Source organism: Talpa occidentalis, unplaced genomic scaffold, assembly GCF_014898055.3.
Source record: "Talpa occidentalis isolate TD23 unplaced genomic scaffold, MPIMG_talOcc4v2.1 talOcc4.3, whole genome shotgun sequence".
Lineage (NCBI taxonomy): Eukaryota > Metazoa > Chordata > Mammalia > Eulipotyphla > Talpidae > Talpa > Talpa occidentalis.
Window position 1 is genome coordinate 26,377,121 of NW_023603184.1, and position 20,977 is coordinate 26,398,097.

The 20,977-nt window shown below is 38.6% G+C and overlaps 1 protein-coding gene across 3 annotated transcripts in view; it reads right to left on the reverse strand.

The window, feature by feature from the left end:
• Positions 1 to 20,977, reverse strand: part of SBF2 (SET binding factor 2) — a 388,242-nt gene that overhangs the window by 124,104 nt on the left and 243,161 nt on the right. For 2 of the 3 annotated variants that reach the window (XM_037522653.2, XM_037522656.2), the window contains exon 17: positions 6,326 to 6,394. The exons of the other annotated variant lie outside the window; for it this stretch is intronic. In XM_037522653.2, the coding sequence (XP_037378550.1) occupies positions 6,326 to 6,394 (69 nt within the window). The remainder of the gene's footprint in view (positions 1 to 6,325; positions 6,395 to 20,977) is intronic. 3 annotated transcript variants of the gene reach the window in all.

Consider the following 20,977-nt stretch of genomic DNA (forward strand, 5'->3'; position numbering starts at 1 on the left):
GTTGTTGCTAGTTTTTTTAATATGTGCCATTCTCACTGGTGTGAGATGGTATCTCATGGTAGTTTTGATTTGCATTTCCCTGATTACAAGTGATGTTGAACATTTTTTCATATGCATGTTGGCCATTTGCATTTCCTCTTCTGAGAAGTTTCTTTTTAGCTCTTCTGCCCATTTTTTGACTGGATTATTTTCTTTGTTGTTGCTGAGTCTCATCAGCTCTTTGCAGATTTTTGTGATCAGTCCTTTATCATTAGTGTTGGGTGCAAAAATGTTCTCCCAGTTGGTGGGGTTTCTCTTTGTTTTTGTTATTGTCTCTTTTGCTGTGCAGAAGCTCTTTAATTTGATGTAGTCCCAGCTGTTTATCTTTGTCTTCACTATCACTGCTTTGGGTGATGTGTCTGTAAAGATGTCTTTGATGTGCAAATCACGTAGTGTTTCGCCTATATTTCCTTCTATGTATTTTATGGTTTCAGGTCTTATGTCTAGTTCTTTAATCCATTTTGAGTTGATTTTTGTGTATGGTGTGAGGTAGTGGTCAAGCTTCATTCTTTTGCATGTAGCGACCCAGTTTTCCCAGCACCATTTATTGAACAAACTTTCTTTGCTCCAATGCATAGTCTTTGCTCCTTTGTCAAAGATTAGTTGACCATAAATCTGTGGGTTTATTTCTGGATTTTCTATTCGATTCCATTGGTCTGTATGTCTGTTCTTGTTCCAATACCATGCAGTTTTGATGATTATGGCTTTGTAGTAGAGTTTGAAGTCTGGGAGTGTGATGCCTCCATTTCCTTCTTTTTTTTTCAGTAGAGCTTTGGCTATTCGGGGTTTTTGGTGATTCCATATGAATTTCATCAATAATTGTTCTATTTCTTTGAAGAATGCCATTGAGATTTTGATTGGAATAGCATTGAATCTGTATATTGCTTTTGGTAGGATGGCCATTTTAATAATGTTTATTCTTCCTATCCATGAGCAGGGGATGTCTTTCCATTTCTTTGTGTCTTCTTCTATTTCTTTAACAGTGTTTTATACTTTTCTTTGTATAGGTCCTTTACCTCTTTTGTTAGATTTATTCCCAAATATTTGATTTTTTTTGTTTCAATAATAAAAGGGGTGGTTTTTTTGATTTCTTCTTCTTCAGATTTATTGTTTGTGTATAGGAAGGCTACTGACTTTTGCGTGTTGATTTTGTATCCTGCCACTTTACTGAATTGATTGATGAGTTGAATTAGTTTTTCTGTGGAGATTTTGGGGTTCTCTATGTATATTATCATATCATCTGCAAATAGTGATAGTTTGACTTCTTCTTTTCCTATTTGGATTCCTTGGATGTCTTTCTCTTGTCTTATTGCTCTGGCTAGGACTTCCAGTATTATATTGAAAAGCAGTGGTGAGAGTGGACATCCTTGTCTTGTTCCAGATCTTAATGGAATTGCTCTCAGCTTTTCACCATTGAGAATGATACTGGCTGTTGGCTTGTCATAGATGGCCTTTATGATGTTGAGGTATGTTCCTTGTATCCCAAGAATTTCAAGGGCTTTTATCATGAATGGGTGTTGCACTTTGTCGAAAGCTTTCTCAGCATCTATTGATATTATCATATGGTTTTTATATTTCTTTTTGTTGATGTGTTGGATAACGTTGATTGATTTTCGGATGTTAAACCATCCTTGTGCCCCTGGAATGAATCCTACTTGGTCGTGGTGAATTATCTTATGGATACATTGTTGGATTCTGATAGCTAAAATTTTATTGAGGATTTTTGCATCAGTGTTCATTAGGGAGATTGGCCTGTAGTTTTCCTTTTTTGTGTTGTCCTTATTCGGTTTTGGTATTAGTGTAATATTGGCTTCATAGAACGTGTTTGGTATTGTCCCTTCCTTCTCAATTTTTTGGAAGAGTTTGTGAAGGATAGGCACTAATTCGTCTCTGAATGTTTGGTAGAATGCCATTGAGATTTTGATTGGAATAGCATTGAATCTGTATATTGCTTTTGGTAGGATGGCCATTTTAATAATGTTTATTCTTCCAATCCATGAGCAGGGGATGTCTTTCCATTTCTTTGTGTCGTCTTCTATTTCTTTTAACAGTGTTTATAGTTTCTTTGTATAGGTCATTTGTAAATTCATTTGTAAATCCATCAGGTCCTGGGCTTTTGTTTTTGGGGAGGTTTTTGATTACCATTTCAATTTCGCTAATTGTAATTGGTCTGTTTAGGTGTTCTATTTCTTCTTTATCTAGCTTTGGGTGATTGTAGAGTTGTAGGAATTTGTCCATCTCCTCTAGATTGTTGAACTTGTTTCCATATAACTGTTCATAGTAGTTACTGATTATTCTTTTGATTTCTGCTGTGTCCGTTGTGATTTCTCCTCTTTCATTTATGATCCTGTGTATTTGTGCTTTCTCCCTTTTTTCCTTTGTGAGCCTGGCTAGGGGTTTGTCTATTTTATTTATTTTTTCAAAGAACCAGCTCTTGGTTTCATTGATCTTTTGGATTGTTTTTTTAGTTTCAATTTCATTTATTTCTGCTTTGGTTTTTATTATTTCTTTTCTTCTACTGGATTTGGGTTTTTTTGTTGTTCTTTTTCTAGATCTTTGAGCTTCGAGATTAGGTTGTTTCTTTGAGTTCTTTCTTGTTTTTTGATGTGAGCTTCTATTGCTATATATTTTCCTCTTATTACTGCTTTTGCTGCATCCCATACATTTAGGATATTGGTGTCCTCCTTGTCATTCAATTCAAAGAATTTTTTAATTTCTTCTTTGATCTCCTTGTTAGTCCAGTGGTCTTCCAGTAGTGTGGCTTTTAATCTCCATGAGGTAGGATAGTTCCTTGCCTTCTTTTTATGATTTATTTCTAGTTTGATGCCTTCGTGGTCAGAAAAGATGGTTGGTATGATTTCAATCTTGGTGTATCTGTTGATGTTTGTCTTGTGCCCCAGTATGTGATCGATCCTGGAGAATGATCCGTGTGCGCTTGAGAAAAATGTGTACTCCGTTTTTTTTGGGTTTAGTGTTCTATAGATGTCTGTTAAGCCCAAATGCTCTAGGTCCTTATTTAGAGCTTTAGTTTCTTTACTTATTTTTTGTCTTGTTGATCTATCCATTGTTGATAGTGGTGTGTTGAAGTCTCCCACTACGTATGTGTTTTCTCTGATGTCTGTTTTCAGAGAGGACAACAGTTGTCTGATATATTTTGGTGCTCTTTCGTTTGGTGAGTATATGTTAATGAGTGTTATTTCTTCTTGAAGTATTGTCCCCTTGATCATAATGTAGTGACCACTGGGGTCTCTTTTTATTTTTTTGAGTTTGAAGTCTGTTTTATCTGATATAAGTATAGCTGTTCCTGCTTTCTTTTTTGGCCCATTTGCTTGTAGGATTGTTTTCCATCCTTTGACTTTGAGCCTATTTTTATCTTTTGTAGCTAAATGTGTTTCCTGGAGACAGCAAAAGGTTGGGTTTTGTTTCTTAATCCAGGCTGCAACTCTGTGTCTTTTTTATTGAAGAGTTTAGTCCATTTACATTTAGAGTTAATATTGATATGTTAGCATCTGTATTTGCCATTATGTTTTTCTTTCCTTTGATTTTATTTATTCTTTTAATAACTTTTTTTTTTTTTTTTTTTTTGGTCTTCTTTCGTTGTTATTCGTCCCTCTGAGGTTCTGGCTTTAGGATTCCTTGTAGTATTTTTTGGAGTGGGGGTTTATTCGTAATGAAATTCCGGAGTTTCTCTTTGTCTGGGAAGGTCCATATTCTTTCTTCATGGAGGAAAGAGGCTTTGCGGGATAGAGTATTCTTGGTTGGCATCTGTTTTCTTGGAGTCTGTTGACTATGTCCCTCCACTCTCTCCTTGCCCGTAGTGTTTCTTCAGAGAAGTCTGATGTCAGCCTGATTGGTTTTCTTTGAATGTTATCTGTTTCTTCCCTCTTGTCAGCTTCATTATTTTTTCTTGTCCTGGATTCTTGGGAGCTTTACTATTATGTGTCTTGCTGTGCTTTTCCTTTCGTCGTGGAAGTTTGGTGTTCTTCTTGCTTCTTGTATATCAATTTTCAGCTCCTTCTTCGCATTTGGGAAGTTCTCTTCAATATATCTCCTGGAATATTTTCTCTGTTCCTACATCTCCTCTCCTTCTGGGATTCCTATAACTCTTATATTTCCTTTCCTCATGGAGTCAGATAGTTCCCGAAGTCTTTCTTCATTCTCTTTCCTTCGTACTTCTCTTTCCTTTTCTGTTTTGGTTCTTTTTATTTCTGTGTCTTCAAGAGAACTTATTCGTTCTTCCATTTCATCTATTCTGCTTTCCTTGCTTTCCCCGGAGTTCTTTAGTTCCTCCATTAATTCTTTGATCTCCTGCATTTCTTTTACTTCCCTCTTTAGGGACTCAATTTCATTCTTCTGACCATTGTTTCCCTCTTTAGGGACTCAATTTCCTTCTTCTGATCTATCACTTTTTTAATCATGGCAATTTTAAATTCTCTTTCTGGAAGGCTCAGAAGTTCTTCCAAGTTGCTGTCGTTGCAATCTGGGGAGTGGTTTTCTTTTTGTGGTGTGCTTCTTTCCTGAGGTGTTGTTAGGTTGCGTTTGGTTCTTCTACTCCCTACTGTCTGTTTTCTAATTTGTCGTATGCGTTGGGACACTGTGTTGCTCGGACTGACTGGCATCTTGGGTGAACTTCTCCGCTCCCCTCTGGCTCTTCCAGGAGCCATCTCTGTCTTCTGGGGAGCTTTCTGCTGGTTTTAGGCAGTTTTTACTGAAGAAATGTCCCTGTTCTCAAATGGCGAAGCAGGATGCAGTCCCTGTGCCTCCGGTTTCAGGCACACTCTTCTGCGCACCCGGTCTGCCCCGGACGTGGGTGCCTGCTCCCTCTGTGGGCTCAGACTGCTGGTCGGAAGGGGCCTGGCGTGGAATAACTTCCTGGCTGGCCACTGGGTCCTACAGAAGCCTTCTGCCCTTTTCAAGCAGTCTTAAGAAATTTCCTGTTCTATGGGGTGTTAGTGACTTTTTTTTTCCTGGTCGCTAGGTGGCGCCAGAGATCTCTCCTATTGTCCTTGGGGGGCTGTTTTTCGCCTCCCCCCACCCCGTGGGACAGGGAACAGAGTGGGAATGGTAGGGTACACCTCAACAGCTTTGGGGTACTATGTCTGCCTTGTGCCCCACCGTCGTGGAGAACCCACGCCCCGAATTTTCGTGCCCCGGGTCTCAGTTCAAAGCCCTCAGTTCCAGGACGGGGGCTGTAGCCCAGTTCAGTGGCGCGGGAATGGCGCCTTTTGCACCGCTCCCGTGCCTGGGCGCCTGGTTCCTGCTCACTCAGGGAGGGACCTTCATGTCAGTGAGGACCTCCGCGCGTCTCCCCGCAAGCCTAGGTCGTCTCCCCGCAAGCCTAGGTCGCAGGCGCGGGGACCTGGGCAGCTGCGATCCCGGTCTGCACTTGCTTTTCAAGCGCGCCGAGCGCGCCACTTTTCCGCGCAAGCTTACCGGCAGCCCGGGCTGTGTGCGAGTCTCCCGGAGTCTTTGTTCTTCTCTAATGGCGCCCGGAGCCGTTCGCTCACCGCCGCGGCGGATCCTGCAGGGTTTGCCTCAGCTCCCGTTCACGGGGTGTGGTGGCTGCAATAGTTCCTTTCCACGCACAGTCCCGCTTGCTGCGTCGTTTGTTCTTGTTGGTCGTTTTGGTTTGTTGTTTTCCGCCTCTGTGGGCGGGGGAGGGGAGCAGGGTTCTGCGCTTCCCTCCCTTCTGGTCCTCTTTTATGGCCACTTTCTTCTTCTGCCAGTTCGCTGGAGTCACCCGTTTATCTTCCGTGTCCCAGTTCTCACTGGGACCTGCCGCTTTTCCTCCCTATTAACTTTTTTTAATGGGAGATCTTACTCGCAGCGTCTCCTCGCCGCCATGTTGCTCCGCCCCCTCTCCTTTATCTTTCCCTATTGATTTATTTAGTTTGCTCATCTGTTTATTCATTCGACAAATAATTACTGAATGACATTTGGGTATAGTAGCAAATAAGACTGATAGTGTCCCAGTCTTATGTAATTTACTTTCTATGGTGTTAGAAACAGTCAAATGTAAACAAATCAATACATAATACAATTTTAGATATTATAAAGTGATTTTAAAAAAAACTGATGGAATGGGTATGGTTCTATCTTAGGGAATGATTGCACAGTATCTATTAAATTTTCTACACATAGTATGCAATAAATGTTGTAAATAAATATAGCCACAGATATCTCTTAGATATAGTAAGGGCACAGAATTCATGCAGTCCATGATCAATCAAACTGAATACATTTATATAAATCATAATAAGCTTATATAAAGACCAGTGAAACTTACCCTATAGAAAGCACTGGTCAAAGGGAGTAATGCTGCAGCAATGTTATATTCTTCTAAACTTGAACAATCCTTAAACAAAACAAAGAGAAATATGATATTTAACAGAAATCACAAATCTAGGACACATTGTTTACTTTACTGTGGTTTTTCATTTTTTTTCCAAAGTGTTAGTAACACATTCATAGGTAAGTTTGAGGGGGAAAAAAAAAAAAAAAAAAAAAAAAAAAAAAGCTATCCCTGAAGCACATTCTTTCAGAAATGAAATAAAAATACATTTGAGAAAGATTTTCTTCTCCTTTTTATAAAGGGGTTTTAATATAATTTATTTATGTGTATTTTACATCATTGTTCATTTTTGTAAGTTTGCTTTCTCCTCTTGGGTGTAGTCCCCATGAAATTCCCACCACCAATTGACCCATGCACTATTACCAAGAACCCTTGTGTTCTTCCCTCCCCTGTTTTAATTCCTCTCTCTCACCCTCTCCTGCAAAATGCCTCTGACTTACAGTTCCTTGTTAATTTTGTTTTTTTTATTTATTGCTTTTTTTTCCCCCTGATCCCTTATTTGGTTCCCCTAAATTCCTGCTATAAGTGAAACCATCCAGCTTATTTCACTGAGCATAATTCCTTCTAGCTCCATCCATGTTGCTGCAAATGGCATGAGTTTTATCTTTGATTGCTGAATAATATTCCATTGTGTATACCACATCTTCTTGATCCAGTCATCTATTTTGGGGCATTAGAGTTGTTTACATATCTTACCTATTATAAATAGTGCTGCAATAAACACAGGGGTGCAAGTATCCTTTTGAATTCATGTTTTTGTATTCTTTGGGTTGATTCCTAGGAGTAGAATTGCTGGATCATATGGAAGCTCCATTATTAGTAGTTTGAGGAACCTCCACATAGCTTTCCATAGTGGTTGGACCAGTCTGCATCCTCACCAGCAGTGTAGGAGAGTTCTTTTTTCTCCACATCCTCACCAACATTTGTTGTTGCTAGTTTTTTTAATATGTGCCATTCTCACTGGCATAATAAGGTAGTATCTCATTATGGTTTTGATTTGCATTTCCTTGACTGTAAGTGAGGTTGAATATTTTTTCGTATAACTGTTGGCCATTTGAATTTCCTCTTATGTGTCTTTTTAGCTCTTCTGCCCATTTTTTTTAAAGATTTATTCATTCATTCATTCATTCACTCATTCATTCATTCATTCATACAAGCACTGGGTACAGTCAGAAGCACGGGAGGGTAAGAGAATTCACCAGAGCCAGAGCAGGGAGCAGAGCAGGCAGAAGGACCGAAGTACACTGCTGAGGGGAGCAGCGGGTGGCAGGAGAGGTCTGTGCGCCATGTGGGACCCTCCTCCGGTGGCCGAGAGCAGCCGGGGATCGAACCAGCGCTGCAGAGGCTGCGGGCAGCTTCACAACCCAGCGCTCAACCGCTGCGCCACTGGGGAGGCCCTTCTACCCATTTTTTTGAAACTATATTATTTACTTTGTTTATGCTGAGTCATGTGAGTTCTTTGTAGATCTTTGTGATCTGTCTCTTATCAGTTGTATGGAGTAAAAAATTTTCTCTTGATCAGTAGGGTATCTCTTCGTTTTGGTTAATGTTCCTTTTGCTGTACAGAAGCTTTTTAATTTGATGTAATCCCAGCTGTTTATCTTTTCCTTTACTGAGAAAGGTATTTTTTCATACACTGTTGTGAGTAGTTACTCTTGCTTTCCTGCTTTAAAACAATTGCTAAAAGTGTGTCATTTATAAAAAAATATTTGGAGAGGGTTTTAGTGGATATACATTTTAAAAAAAGTAATTTCTCTGAGACTAGGCTACATCTTATAATTGAATAGAATATTATTTTCTCTCTTCATGGTACTTATCAAGGGTAGTTTGCTATTGATCAGGCAAGAAATATTATTGATGCCAAAACTCTTTGATGTAATGTTGGGGAACAGAATAGTCAGATAATATCAGTGGAGTGTGAAATGATGTAGCTTCTAGGAGAACAGTTTCGTATTTCCTTAAAAACTGAAACTGAACCCCCATATATCATACACAAAAAAATCAACCCAAACTGGACTAAAGATCTTAAGGTAAGGCCTGAAACTGCAAAACTCCTAGAAGAAAACATAGGTGATATGCTCCTTGAATCAGTCTTGGCAGTGATTTTTCTGGATTTGATAACAAAAGCAAAAACAAACAAGTGAGTCTATTAAACCAAACTAAAAGGGAACAGCAAAGGGAACCATCAGTACCATGAAAGGCAACCTACTGAATGGCCAAAAAAAAAATTAAAAACCACATATCCAATAAGGGGTTAATATCCAAAATATTCAAAAAACTCATACAATAGGAAAAAAAAAAAACAATTAAAAAGGTAAAGGGCCTGAACAGACATCTTTCCAAAGACATACAAATGACCGATAGATACATGAAAATGTGTTCAACATCATTAATCATTAGGGAAAACCACACATTTTTCTTATGTATCACTGTATGTTCTCTATCATCTCTATGGATTTAGAAAATAATTCCAAAACAGCAAAAAATATGAATTTTCTTTTTCTTCCTGACTTATTCCTCACTCCCTTGCTTAGGACACTGCTATGCAAAAGAATGTATTGTCCCTGTGTCCTAGCACATCTGAGTTTCTTTAACAGAAATGCCTTGCATGTTTCTGAAGAGTGTCATGAGGCCCAAGGCAATAAAGTTCAACAGACTGAGCTGTAATCTTCTCCTAAGGAAATGGTTGGAATGCCAAGATGCCTTTTGACTTTGATTTCACAGCAGGGCTTCATTTGTAATGATGCTGTCCAAACTTTAAATAACAACAGCTGTGATATGAAGTCCCACATACTCATTTATAAAAATTTCCCACAAATTAAAAAAAATTAAACAATGGGGAATTTCAGTCCATGACCAATTAGCAGGGAACAGGCAATCATAAAATATTTAGGAGTTAGTTATTATCTTACAAAATGTTTATACTTTTTAGTGCCATGTCTCAAACCTGAGCGTCAGTCAAATGGTTATTGCAAAATATAAATATAAAATTCTTTGCAAATCACGTTAGAGACATTCTAAGTCAATTAGGTTGAAAAATGGAAAAATTTAAAAACAATAAGTCACAACAAATGACAGAGCAATAGCATTCCGAAATAGTGCAGTTATCTCTTGTAGAATCAGTCTATAAATATACATCCTAAAGTTCTCCCATGCTTTGGCCATACAATAGCAATGTAGTCACAGATAAACCAGGCAATTTATAAACTTGCATACCCTGAATATGTACATGTTTTATTCTGAACTTTGCTATGTAGTATGTCTTTAATTTTCCTACTATAACTGAAGAGTGAGACCTGCAACCTTAATTTCCCATTATCCTTACTTAATACTTTTAATCTATGTACCTTTGAAATGTTACGGTCAGCATTCCCATTTCATAAAACTTCAGAATCTCTCAAAAGTGGTACTTCAACATATAAAAAAAAAAACTAGATCAAAAGGCACAATGTCTTACAGAACTGACTTTAAAGTTTAGACATAGCTCAGAAAATTTTTCTCTAAAAATTATCCAAAACATTGAGAATATTTGCATCCTCTACATTGGAACAAAAATTAAAACTAGCAAAAAAAAAATATCTATTTATATCATATTACCCTCTTGCTCAAAAATCTCGGATCTGTTCTGACATAACAGGATAATAACCAAACTCTTCTGCCATGCTTGTAAGCCCCCATGCTGTGGATCCATTTCTACACCCACTTGGCTCTTCTGCTACAAATTGCAGTTCCAGTTGGTCAGCTCTATTTATCATCTTTTGTTCCACAATATAGTTATTCCTAACACATCTAACATCCCTATGAATATTGTCGAACACTGTCCATGCCTGACTTTTTCATTTACACTCGCTCCCACCTTGGCACCTCCACAGGCATGGCCTCATATTTCCCCACCCCTTTCAAGTACAAAAAAAAAGCAAAGCCAAGCACAAAATAAGCAAAAGAATTCTTACTAGGACTTCAGTTTCAGGTTATATTTTAATATTAAATCAATTTATACAACCACAATTTTGAACACTGTGGTATTTTAATATGTACCATAACTTCCACTGAGATAGAAAGTGAATGCTGGGCTTAATAAATAATATCAAGCTTTGTTTTAAGTTTTTTAGTGAATGGCCCCAAATCAGCGTCAATCTTATGTGCCTGGAATCTAGAACACTGCACTTTACATATAGTTATAATCACTAACATTTACTGTGTGATTACTAAGTATTAGACATGTTTTAAGTATGAATTTACACAAATTATTCCACTGAATCTTTACAGCATCTTTATGAGGTAGAGAACAAGTTTATTTTGTTAATAAGGAACTGAATCTCTCAAAGGTTAAATAACTGCCTGAGAATACGTGATCACAAACAGTAGAGTCAGAAATAAAAGCCAGATAGTCTCAATTTTAAATTTGTGTTTTAAATTTCTATGTTCTCTTATCTCTCAATTGCAGAAAGTTATGGAACAGATCTTAAAAAGCAATCAGTGGAAACACATAATTCAGGCAAAAGATTCTTCCAGTATTTACAGTAATATCCTCAAGAAAGTATGCCATATCTATGAAAAAGCAATTGAAATTTTAAAATGTGATTGCTAAAATTAAAATGCAAGGGAAAAGGCTGTAATTTTTTTATAGTATCCTTTTACTTTGTCTTTATACTCAGGAATTTAGAAAAATTAAGAAATATAGAGTCAAAGCTTCTAAAACATGCCTAACAGGAGTTCTGGAAACAGAAAACAGAGAAAGTAGGTAGGAGAAAGTGAAAGAAAAAATAAATGTAGTCTTTAGATGTAAAGAGTTCAGTGAGTGTCAAGTAGGATGAATTAAAAATATAGTTTTAGAATGAATAAAATGTGGTATACTGATGCAGAGGAATACTATATAAAGTGAAAATAAAGTATAGTTACTTCCAACATTATGACCAAACCTTTCAAACACAATTTTGATCCAAAGAATCAAGAAAAAAAGAATACACCACTGATATCTTCATCATCAAATTAGTAAAAATGCCTTCCTGATTAACATTGGCCTCTATCTTTCTTTATCCCATCAGATGACATCAAGGTAAACATGAGTCAGTACAATACAATATTTCATGATGTCTACCATAGTGATGTCAAAGTACTGCTTAAATCAAACATTCTGACAAAGGAGAATCCAACAAAGTTAGATCAAGTAAAACAGAGATATCAGTAGGATAATACTGCAAGTGTTTTAACAGAAAATGACTCAATCTCAAAGGATTAAGGGAGTCCTTAGGAAAAATAATGAAGGCTTTAAATATTTTTGCAAAAATGATGTTTAGCAAGTTCAACAATCTAGAAGAAATGGAAAAATTTCTACAACTTTCCAACCTTCCAAAGCTCGATAAAGAAGAGATGGAACACTTAAACAGACCAATTACAAGCAGCGAAATTGAAACAGTAACAACACCCTGCCCAAAAACAAAAGTCCAGGACAAGACCAATTCACAAATGAATTCTACCAAACATTCAGAAACAAACTAGTGCCTATCCTGCACAAACTTTCAAAAAATTGAGAAGGAAGGGATACAACCAAATACGTTTTATGAAGCCAACATTACTTTAATACTAAAATTGAACAAGGACAACACAAAAAAAGAAAACTACAGATCAATATCTCTAATGAACACTGATGTAAAAATCCTCAATTAAGTCCTAGCCAACAGAATTCAACAATGCATTGAAAAAGATAATACACCATGACCAAGGAGGATTTATTCCAGGGACACAAGGATGGTTCAGCATCTGAAAATCAATCAATGTACTCCAGCACATCAACAAAAAGAAAAATAAAAACCATATGATCATATCAATAGATGTGGAGAAAGCATTCAACAAAGTACAACATCTATTTATGATAAAGGCCCTTTAAATTCTTGGGATAGAAGGAACATACCTTCACATAATAAAGGTCATATATTATAAGCCCATCGCCAACATCATTCTCAATGGTGAAAAGCTGAAAGCCTTTCCTTTAAGATCTGGAACAAGACAAGGATGTCCACTCTCACCACTGCTTTTCAATAAAATTCTGGAAGTCCTAGCCAGAGCAATAAGACAAGAGAAAGACATACAAGGACTCCAAATAAGGAAAGAAGAAGTAAAGCTATGACTATTTACAGATGATATGATAATACACATAGAGAACCCCAAAAACTCCACAGAAAAACTAATCAAAATAATCAACTGGTTTAGAAAAGTAGCAGGATACAAAATCAATACACAAAAATCAGTAGCCATCCTATATGCAAACAATCAATCTGAAGAAGAAATCAAGAGGGCCTCCTGGGTGGTACTGCGGTTGAGCGCTGGGCTGCGAAGCTGTCCACAGCCTCTGCAGTGCCAGTTCGATGCCCGGCCACAGGCGAGGGTCTCACATGGCGCGCAGACCTCTCCTGCCGCGCCTACTGCTCCCCTCAGCAGTGTACTTCGTCAGTCTGCCTGTTCTGTTCCCCGCTCTGGCTCTGGTGAATTCTCTCACCCTCCCGCGCTTCTGACTGTACCCAGCGCTTATATAAATAAATAAATAAATAAATAAATAAATAAATAAATAATCTAAAAAAAAAAAACTTTTAAAAAAAGAAGAGGAAATCAAGAAAACCATCTCTTTTATAACTGAAACAAAAAAGAAAATCAAATACTCGGGAATAAACCTAACGAAAGAGGTGAAGGACCTATACCAAGAAAATTATAAAACATTGTTAAAAGAAATAGAAGAAGACACAATAAAATGGAAAGACATCCCCTGCTCATGGATTGGAAGAATTAACATTATCAAAATGGCCACCCTACCAAAAACAATTACAGATTCAATGCTGTTCCAAAAATGTCATTGACATTTTTCAAAGAAATATAACAAGTATTGATGAAATTTATATGGAGCCCAAAAAAACCTTGAATAGCCTAAATTCTCCTGGCTAAAAAGAAGGGGAATGGAGGTTTCACACTCCCAGACTTCAAACTATACTACAAAGCCACAATAATTAAAACCACATGGTACTGGAACAAAAACAGACACACAGGGCCTCCCCGGTGGTGCAGCGGTTGAGCGCTGGGTTGCGAAGCTGCCCGCAGCCTCCGCCGCGCTGGTTCGATCCCCGGCTGCTCCCCGGCCACCAAAGGAGGGTCCCACATGGCTCGCAGACCTCTCCTGCCGCCCACTGCTCCCCTTAGCAGTGTACTTCGGTCCTTCTGCCTGCTCTGCTTCTGGCTCTGGTGAATTCTCTCACCCTCCCGCACTTCTGACTGTACCCAGTGCATGTATAAACAAAAAAACAAACAAACAAATAAATAAATAAAGCATGCCTCTATTAAAACAAAACAAAACAAAACAAAAAACCAGACACACAGACCAATGGAATTGAATAGAAAACCCAGAAAGAAACCCACAGTCTTATGGACAGCTAATCTTTGACAAAGGAGCAAAGAATATGCAACAGAACAAAGACAGTTTGTTCAATAAATGGTACGGGAAAACTGGACTGCTACATGCAAAAGAATGAAGCTAGACTACTACCTCACACCATGCACAGAAAACAACTCAAAATGGTTTAAAGAATTAGACATAAGACCTGAAACCATAAAATATATAGAAGATAAAATAGGTGAAACACTACATGACATACATCTCATACACCTCAATATCATCTTTAAAAACACATCATCCAAAGCAAAGATAGTGAAGTAAAGGATAAACAACTAGGACTACATCAAATTAAAGAGCTTCTGTACAGCAAAAGAGACATTAACCAAAACAGAGAGAGAGACCACTGATAAGGAGAAAATTTTTGCACATAATACTAATCATAAGGGACTGATCACAAAGATCTACAAAGAACTGATGAAAGTCAACAAAAACAGAGTAAACAACACAGTCAAAAAATGGGGAGAAGAGCAAAAAAGACATTTTTCCGAAGAGAACATGCAAGTGGCCAAAAGGCATATGAAAAAATGTTTAACATCCCTTATAATCAGGGAAATGCAAATCAAAACCACAATGAGAAACCATCTTACACCAGTGAGAATGGCACATATCAAAAAAACTAGCAACAACAAATGTTGGCAAGGATGTGAAGAAAAAGGAACTCTCCTACTGCTGGTGGGAATGCAAACTGGTCCAACCACTATGGAAAGCTGTGTGGAGGTTCCTCAAACTACTAAAAATGAAGCTTCCATATGATCCAGCAATTTCATTCCTGGGTATCTACCCAAAGGACACAAAAACATTAATTCAAAATACACCTGCACCCCTATGTTTACTGCAGCACTATTTACAATAGGTAAGCTATGGAAACAACCCAATTGCCCAAAAATAGATAATCAGGAAGATGTGGTGTGTGTGTATATATATCCCTTTGTGTGTGCATATGGAATATTACTCACCAATCAAAAAGGATAAGTGCATGCCATTCGCAGCAACATGGATGGAGCTGGAAGGGATTATGTTCAGTGAAATAAGCCAGAAAGAATACAAAGAATATTGGATGACTTCACTTATAGGAGGAATGTAGAGGAACCAAATAAGGGATCAGGGGAAAAAAAAGCTACAATAAAGTAAAATCAACAGGCAACCATAGACCAGAGACATTGTGTAGGTAAGGAGGAGGGAGAGGGATCAGGAAAGGGGTGGGAAGAGCACAAGTGACTATGGTGATGGTGCACAGGTGAACTGGTGGTGGGAATTTCACGGAAAATCATACACTGTACAAAAATGAAGGATGATGTAATAAATATATATAAAAATTAAATTTTTAGGATAGTGCTGTAAAAGCCAAACATAAAGCAAGCCATCACGTAATGATGAAATTAGAAAAGGGAGGTAAGTGTCATCTGCAAACCTTCAATTAACTATAGCAGTAAGGGCTAAAATTTACTCCAGATACCCTCTTCTAAGATTCCCCCAGCAAGAGGCACACTAGAATTCTAGAGGAATGGCTCCTGAATACAAATGAAGTAGAGCCAAGCAGCACAAGGGTTAACATGGCAACCATGCTAACTGCCTTATCCAGACTATCGTTCTGCCTTATCCAGAATATTCCTTCAAGGAAGGATTTGCTGCCCTAATGGATGGGAGTCTTATCATATACCCCTTTCCAGAGCAGTCAATAATCAACGACTAATCAAAGTGTGGTATAAATACTCAGTCATTTTGGCATAATGTGGGACAATTCCAGCTCTGGATGTGGGGATTGGGGGATAAATAAGGTGTCAAGGATAACTCACAGCTTTCCATTTATATGATATTTTTTATTTACTTTGTTTTGAACCACTTACCCCCAAAGAAAGACTATACTGTAAGTTCCTATCAAGAAAAAAGAAAGCAAATTTTTAATCTGCTATATTTAGAAGGGCTAATAAATAACCCAAAGAAAAGCATTCTGCACCAGAAAAGTATTTGTGTATATAAGGGAGATTAGCATTTTAAAATCATTATGCTGCCTTTATAACAAAATATAAATATAATCAAATAGAACCAATCATCACAAATAACTAGATACAATTTCTTCATGAGTTATATTGTAAAGATAATGATAACATAAAACCAGAGAAAAACTTAACTAGCTCTAAATTTCAGGAACAATATTATGAAATGTCGTAAATGGTAAAAAAAAAAAAAGATATTGACTGAAAAAATTTAAATTCTAAGACTATAACTGCTCAGCAGCACTATTTATGAACATCGTTTTGAAAGTCAAAATCAGGTTCCATGCAATGAATGAAATATATAGACGTGAGACTCAATTAACCACATTTGCTTAAAGATAAAAAGACAAGGAATTATCAATCCTGTATTAGATAAGACATTCAGTAAAATGTGAAGTGCTATCTAAGATCACAACAGTTACATGAAAGCAGCCTTGGGAATCCTAAAAAAACAATATGCAAATTCTGAACTTACCTCTTCACAACAACATGAAACTAGACAGTGGCCAGAAAAACAAACCTCCAGTATACTGGTTTTAGCTTTTTGTACACCTCAACCCCCTGTTTTCTCTGACAGGGGTCATCATCAATGACTTCTTACTTGCCAACCAAATGGATTATATTTAGACATTTATTTAACCTCTGTACCACTTGTTAGGATTAAACACATCCTGCTTTTTCTTTTTAAAACTACTTTTCTTGACTCTCCGACCGGCAGAGAGGAGGAAACAACAAACCAAAACGGCCAACAAGAAAAACGGACGCAGCAAGCGGGACTGTGAGTGGAAAGGAACTATTGCAGCCACCACACCCCGTGAACGGGAGCTGTGGAGAACCCTGCAGGATTCGCCGCGGCGGTGAGCGAACGGCTCCGGGCGCCATTAGAGAAGAACAAAGACCCCGGGAGACGCGCACCCAGCCCGGGCTGCCGGTAAGCTGGCGCGGATAGCGGCGCACTCGGCGCGCTTGAAAAGCAAGTGCAGACCAGGATCGCGGCTGCCCAGGTCCTCGCGCCTGCGACCTAGGCTTGGGAGACGACCTAGGCTTGCAGGGAGGCGCGGAGGTCCTCACTGAGGTGAAGGTCCCTCCCTGAGTAAGCAGGAACCAGGCGCCCAGGCACGGGAGCTGTGCAAAAGGCGCCCTTCCCGCGCCACTGAACTGGGCTACAGCCCGCGTCCTGGAACTGAGGGCTTTGGAACTGAGACCCGGGGCACGAAATTAGGGGCGTGGGTTCCCCACGACGGTGGGGCACAAGGCAGACACAGCACCCAAAGCCGTTGAGGTGTACCCTACCATCCCCGCTTTGCTCCCTGTCCCACGGCGTGGAAAATCAGCTCCCCAAGGGCTCTAGGAGAGATCTTTGGCGCCACCTAGCGACTTGTAGACAGCACAGGCTCCTGAAGGAACTAGTGGCCAGCTGGGGAGTTAGCCCACACCCGGCCCCTTCCGAACAAGTAGTCTGAGCCCACAGGGAGAGCGAGCACCCACAGCCAGGGCAGACCAGGCACGCAGAAGAGTGTGCCTGACACCGGACGCGCAGGGAGTGTGTCCCACATCACCATTTTAGAACAGGGACATTTCTTCAGTAAAGACTACCTGCAGAAGGCTTCCTCAGGAGCCAGAGGTGAGCGGGGGAAGTTCGCCCACGCCAGACCCCCTCTGGCCTGCAGTCCAAGCCCAGAGGGGGAGCAGGAACCCACCGCCGGGGCAGACCAGGCGCACAGGGGAGTGTGTCCCCACATCGACATTTTAGGACAGGGACCTTTCTCAATAAAGACTGCTTGAAACTGACAGATGACTCCAGGAGGAACCAGAGGGGAGAAGAGAAGCCCACCCAAGATGCCGGCCAGTCCCAACAACACAGTGTCCCAACGCATACGGCAAATTAGAAAACAGACAGTAGGGAGGAGAAGAACCACACGCAACCTAGCAACTCTCCAGAGAAAAAGCACACCACAAAAAGAAAACCAGCCCCCAGATTGCAACGACAGTAACTTGGAAGAACTTCTGAGCCTTCCAGAAAGAGAATTTAAAATTGCCGTGATTAAAAAACTGACAGAAGTCATAAAGGAAAACAATGATAAGGGAAAAATAATCAACGATCAGAAGAATGAAATTGAGTCCCTAAAGAGGGAAGTAAAAGAAATGCAGGAGATCAAAGAATTAGTGGAAGAACTAAAGAATTCTGGGAAAAGCAATGAAAGCAGAATTGATGAAATGGAAGAACGAATAAGTAATCTTGAAGACACAGAAATAAAAAGAACCAAAACAGAAAAGAAAGAGAAGTACGAAGGAAAAAGAATGAAGAAAGACTTCGGGAACTATCTGACTCCATGAGGAAAGGAAATATAAGAGTTATAGAATACCAGAAGGAGAGGAGAGAGAAGTAGGAACAGAGAAAATATTCAAAGAGATAATTGAAGAGAACTTCCCAAATGTGAAGGAGCTGAAAATTGATATACAAGAAGCAAGAAGAACACCAAACTTCCACGACGAAAGAAAAAATGCAGCAAGACACATAATAGTAAAGCTCCCAAGAATCCAGGACAAGGAAAAAATAATGAAGCTGGCAAGAGGGAAGAAACAGATAACATTCAAAGGAAAGCCAATCAGGCTGACATCAGACTTCTCCGAAGAAACACTACGGGCAAGGAGAGAGTGGAGGGACATAGTCAACAGACTCCAAGAAAACAGATGCCAACCAAGAATACTCTATCCCGCAAAGCTCTCCTTCCTCTTTGAAGAAAGAATATGGACCTTCCCAGACAAACAGAAACTCCGGAATTTCATTGCAACTAAACCCCCACTCCAAAAAATACTACAAGGAGTCCTAAAGCCAGAACCTCAGAGGGACGAATAACAATGAAAGAAGGCCAAAAAAAAAAAGTTATTAAAAGAATAAATAAATAAAATCAAAGGAAAGACAAACACAATGGCAAATACAGATGTTAACATATCAATATTAACTCTAAATGTAAATGGACTAAACTCTTCAATAAAAAGACACAGAGTTGCAGCCTGGATTAAGAAACAAAACCCAACCTTTTGCTGTCTCCAGGAAACACATTTAGCTACAAAAGATAAAAATAGGCTCAAAGTCAAAGGATGGAAAACAATCCTACAAGCAAATGGGCCAAAAAAGAAAGCAGGAACAGCTATACTTATATCAGATAAAACAGATTTCAAACTCAAAAAGATAAAAAGAGACCCCAATGGTCACTACATTATGATCAAGGGGACAATACTTCAAGAAGAAATAACACTCATTAACATATACTCACCAAACGAAGGAGCACCAAAATATATCAGACAACTGTTGTCTTCTCTGAAAACAGACATCAGAGAAAACACATACGTAGTGGGAGACTTCAACACACCACTATCAACAATGGATAGATCAACAAGACAAAAAATAAGTAAAGAAACCAAAGCTCTAAATAAGGACCTAGAGCAACTGGGCTTAACAGACATCTATAGAACACTAAACCCCAAAAAAACGGAGTACACATTTTTCTCAAGCGCACACGGATCATTCTCCAGGATCGATCACATACTGGGGCACAAGACAAACATCAACAGATACACCAAGATTGAAATCATACCAACCATCTTTTTGACCATGAAGGCATCAAACTAGAACTAAACCATAAAAAGAAGGCAAGGAACTTTCCTACCTCATGGAGATTAAAAACCACACTACTGGAAGACCACTGGACTAATGAGGAGATCAAAGAAGAAATTAAAAATTTTTTGAATTGAACGACAGGAGGACACCAATATCCTAAATGTATGGGATGCAGCAAAAGCAGTAATAGAGGAAAATATATAGCAATAGAAGCTCACATCAAGAAACAAGAAAGAACTCAAGAAACAACCTAATCTCGAAGCTCAAAGATCTCTAGAAAACAACAAAAAAACCCCAAACCAGTAGAAGAAAAGAAATAATAAAAACCAAAGCAGAAATAAATGAAATTGAAACTAAAAACAATCCAAAAGATCAATGAAACCAAGAGCTGGTTCTTTGAAAAAATCAATAAAATAGACAAACCCCTAGCCAGGCTCACAAAGGAAAAAGGGAGAAAGCACAAATAAACAGGATCATCAATGAAAGAGGAGAAATCACAACGGACACAGCAGAAATCAAAAGAATAATCAGTAACTACTATGAACAGTTATATGGAATAAGTTTTAATAATCTAGAGGAGATGGACAAATTCCTACAACTCTACAATCACCCAAAGCTAGATAAAGAAGAAATAGAACACCTAAACAGACCAATTACAATTAGCGAATTGAAATGGTAATCAAAAACCTCCCCAAAAAACAAAAGCCCAGGACTGATGGATTTACAAATGAATTCTACCAAACATTCAGAGACGAATTAGTGCCTATCCTTCACAAACTTTCCAAAAAATTGAGAAGGAAGGGACAATACAAACACGTTCTATGAAAGCCAACATTACACTAATACCAAAACCGAACAAGGACAACACTAAAAAGGAAAACTACAGGCCAATCTCCCTAATGAACACTGATGCAAAAATCCTCAATAAAATTTAGCCATCAGAATCCAACAATGTATCCATAAGATAATTCACCACGCACGACCAGTAGGATTCATTCCAGGGGCACAAGGATGGTTTAACATCCGAAAATCAATCACTTATCCAACACAACAAAAAAATATAAAAAATTATGATAATATAATAGATGCTGAGAAAGCTTTCGACAAAGTGCAAAACCAATTCATGATAAAATCCCTTGAAATTCTGGGATACAAGGAACATACCTCAACATCATAAAGGCCATCTATGACAAGCAACAGCCAGCATCATTCTCAATGGTGAAAAGCTGAAAGCAATTCCATTAAGAAACAAGGATGTCCACTCTCACCACTGCTTTTCAATATATACTGGAAGTCCTAGCCAGGCAATAAGACAAGAGAAAGAACATCCAAGGAATCCAAATAGGAAAAGAAGAAGTCAAACTATCACTATTTGCAGACATATGATATTATATCATAGAGAACCCCAAAAACTCCACAGAAAAAGCTAATTCAACTCATCAATCAGTTCATAAGTGGCAGGATACAAAATCAACATGCAAAAGTCAGTAGCTTCCTATACACAAACAATAAATCTGAAG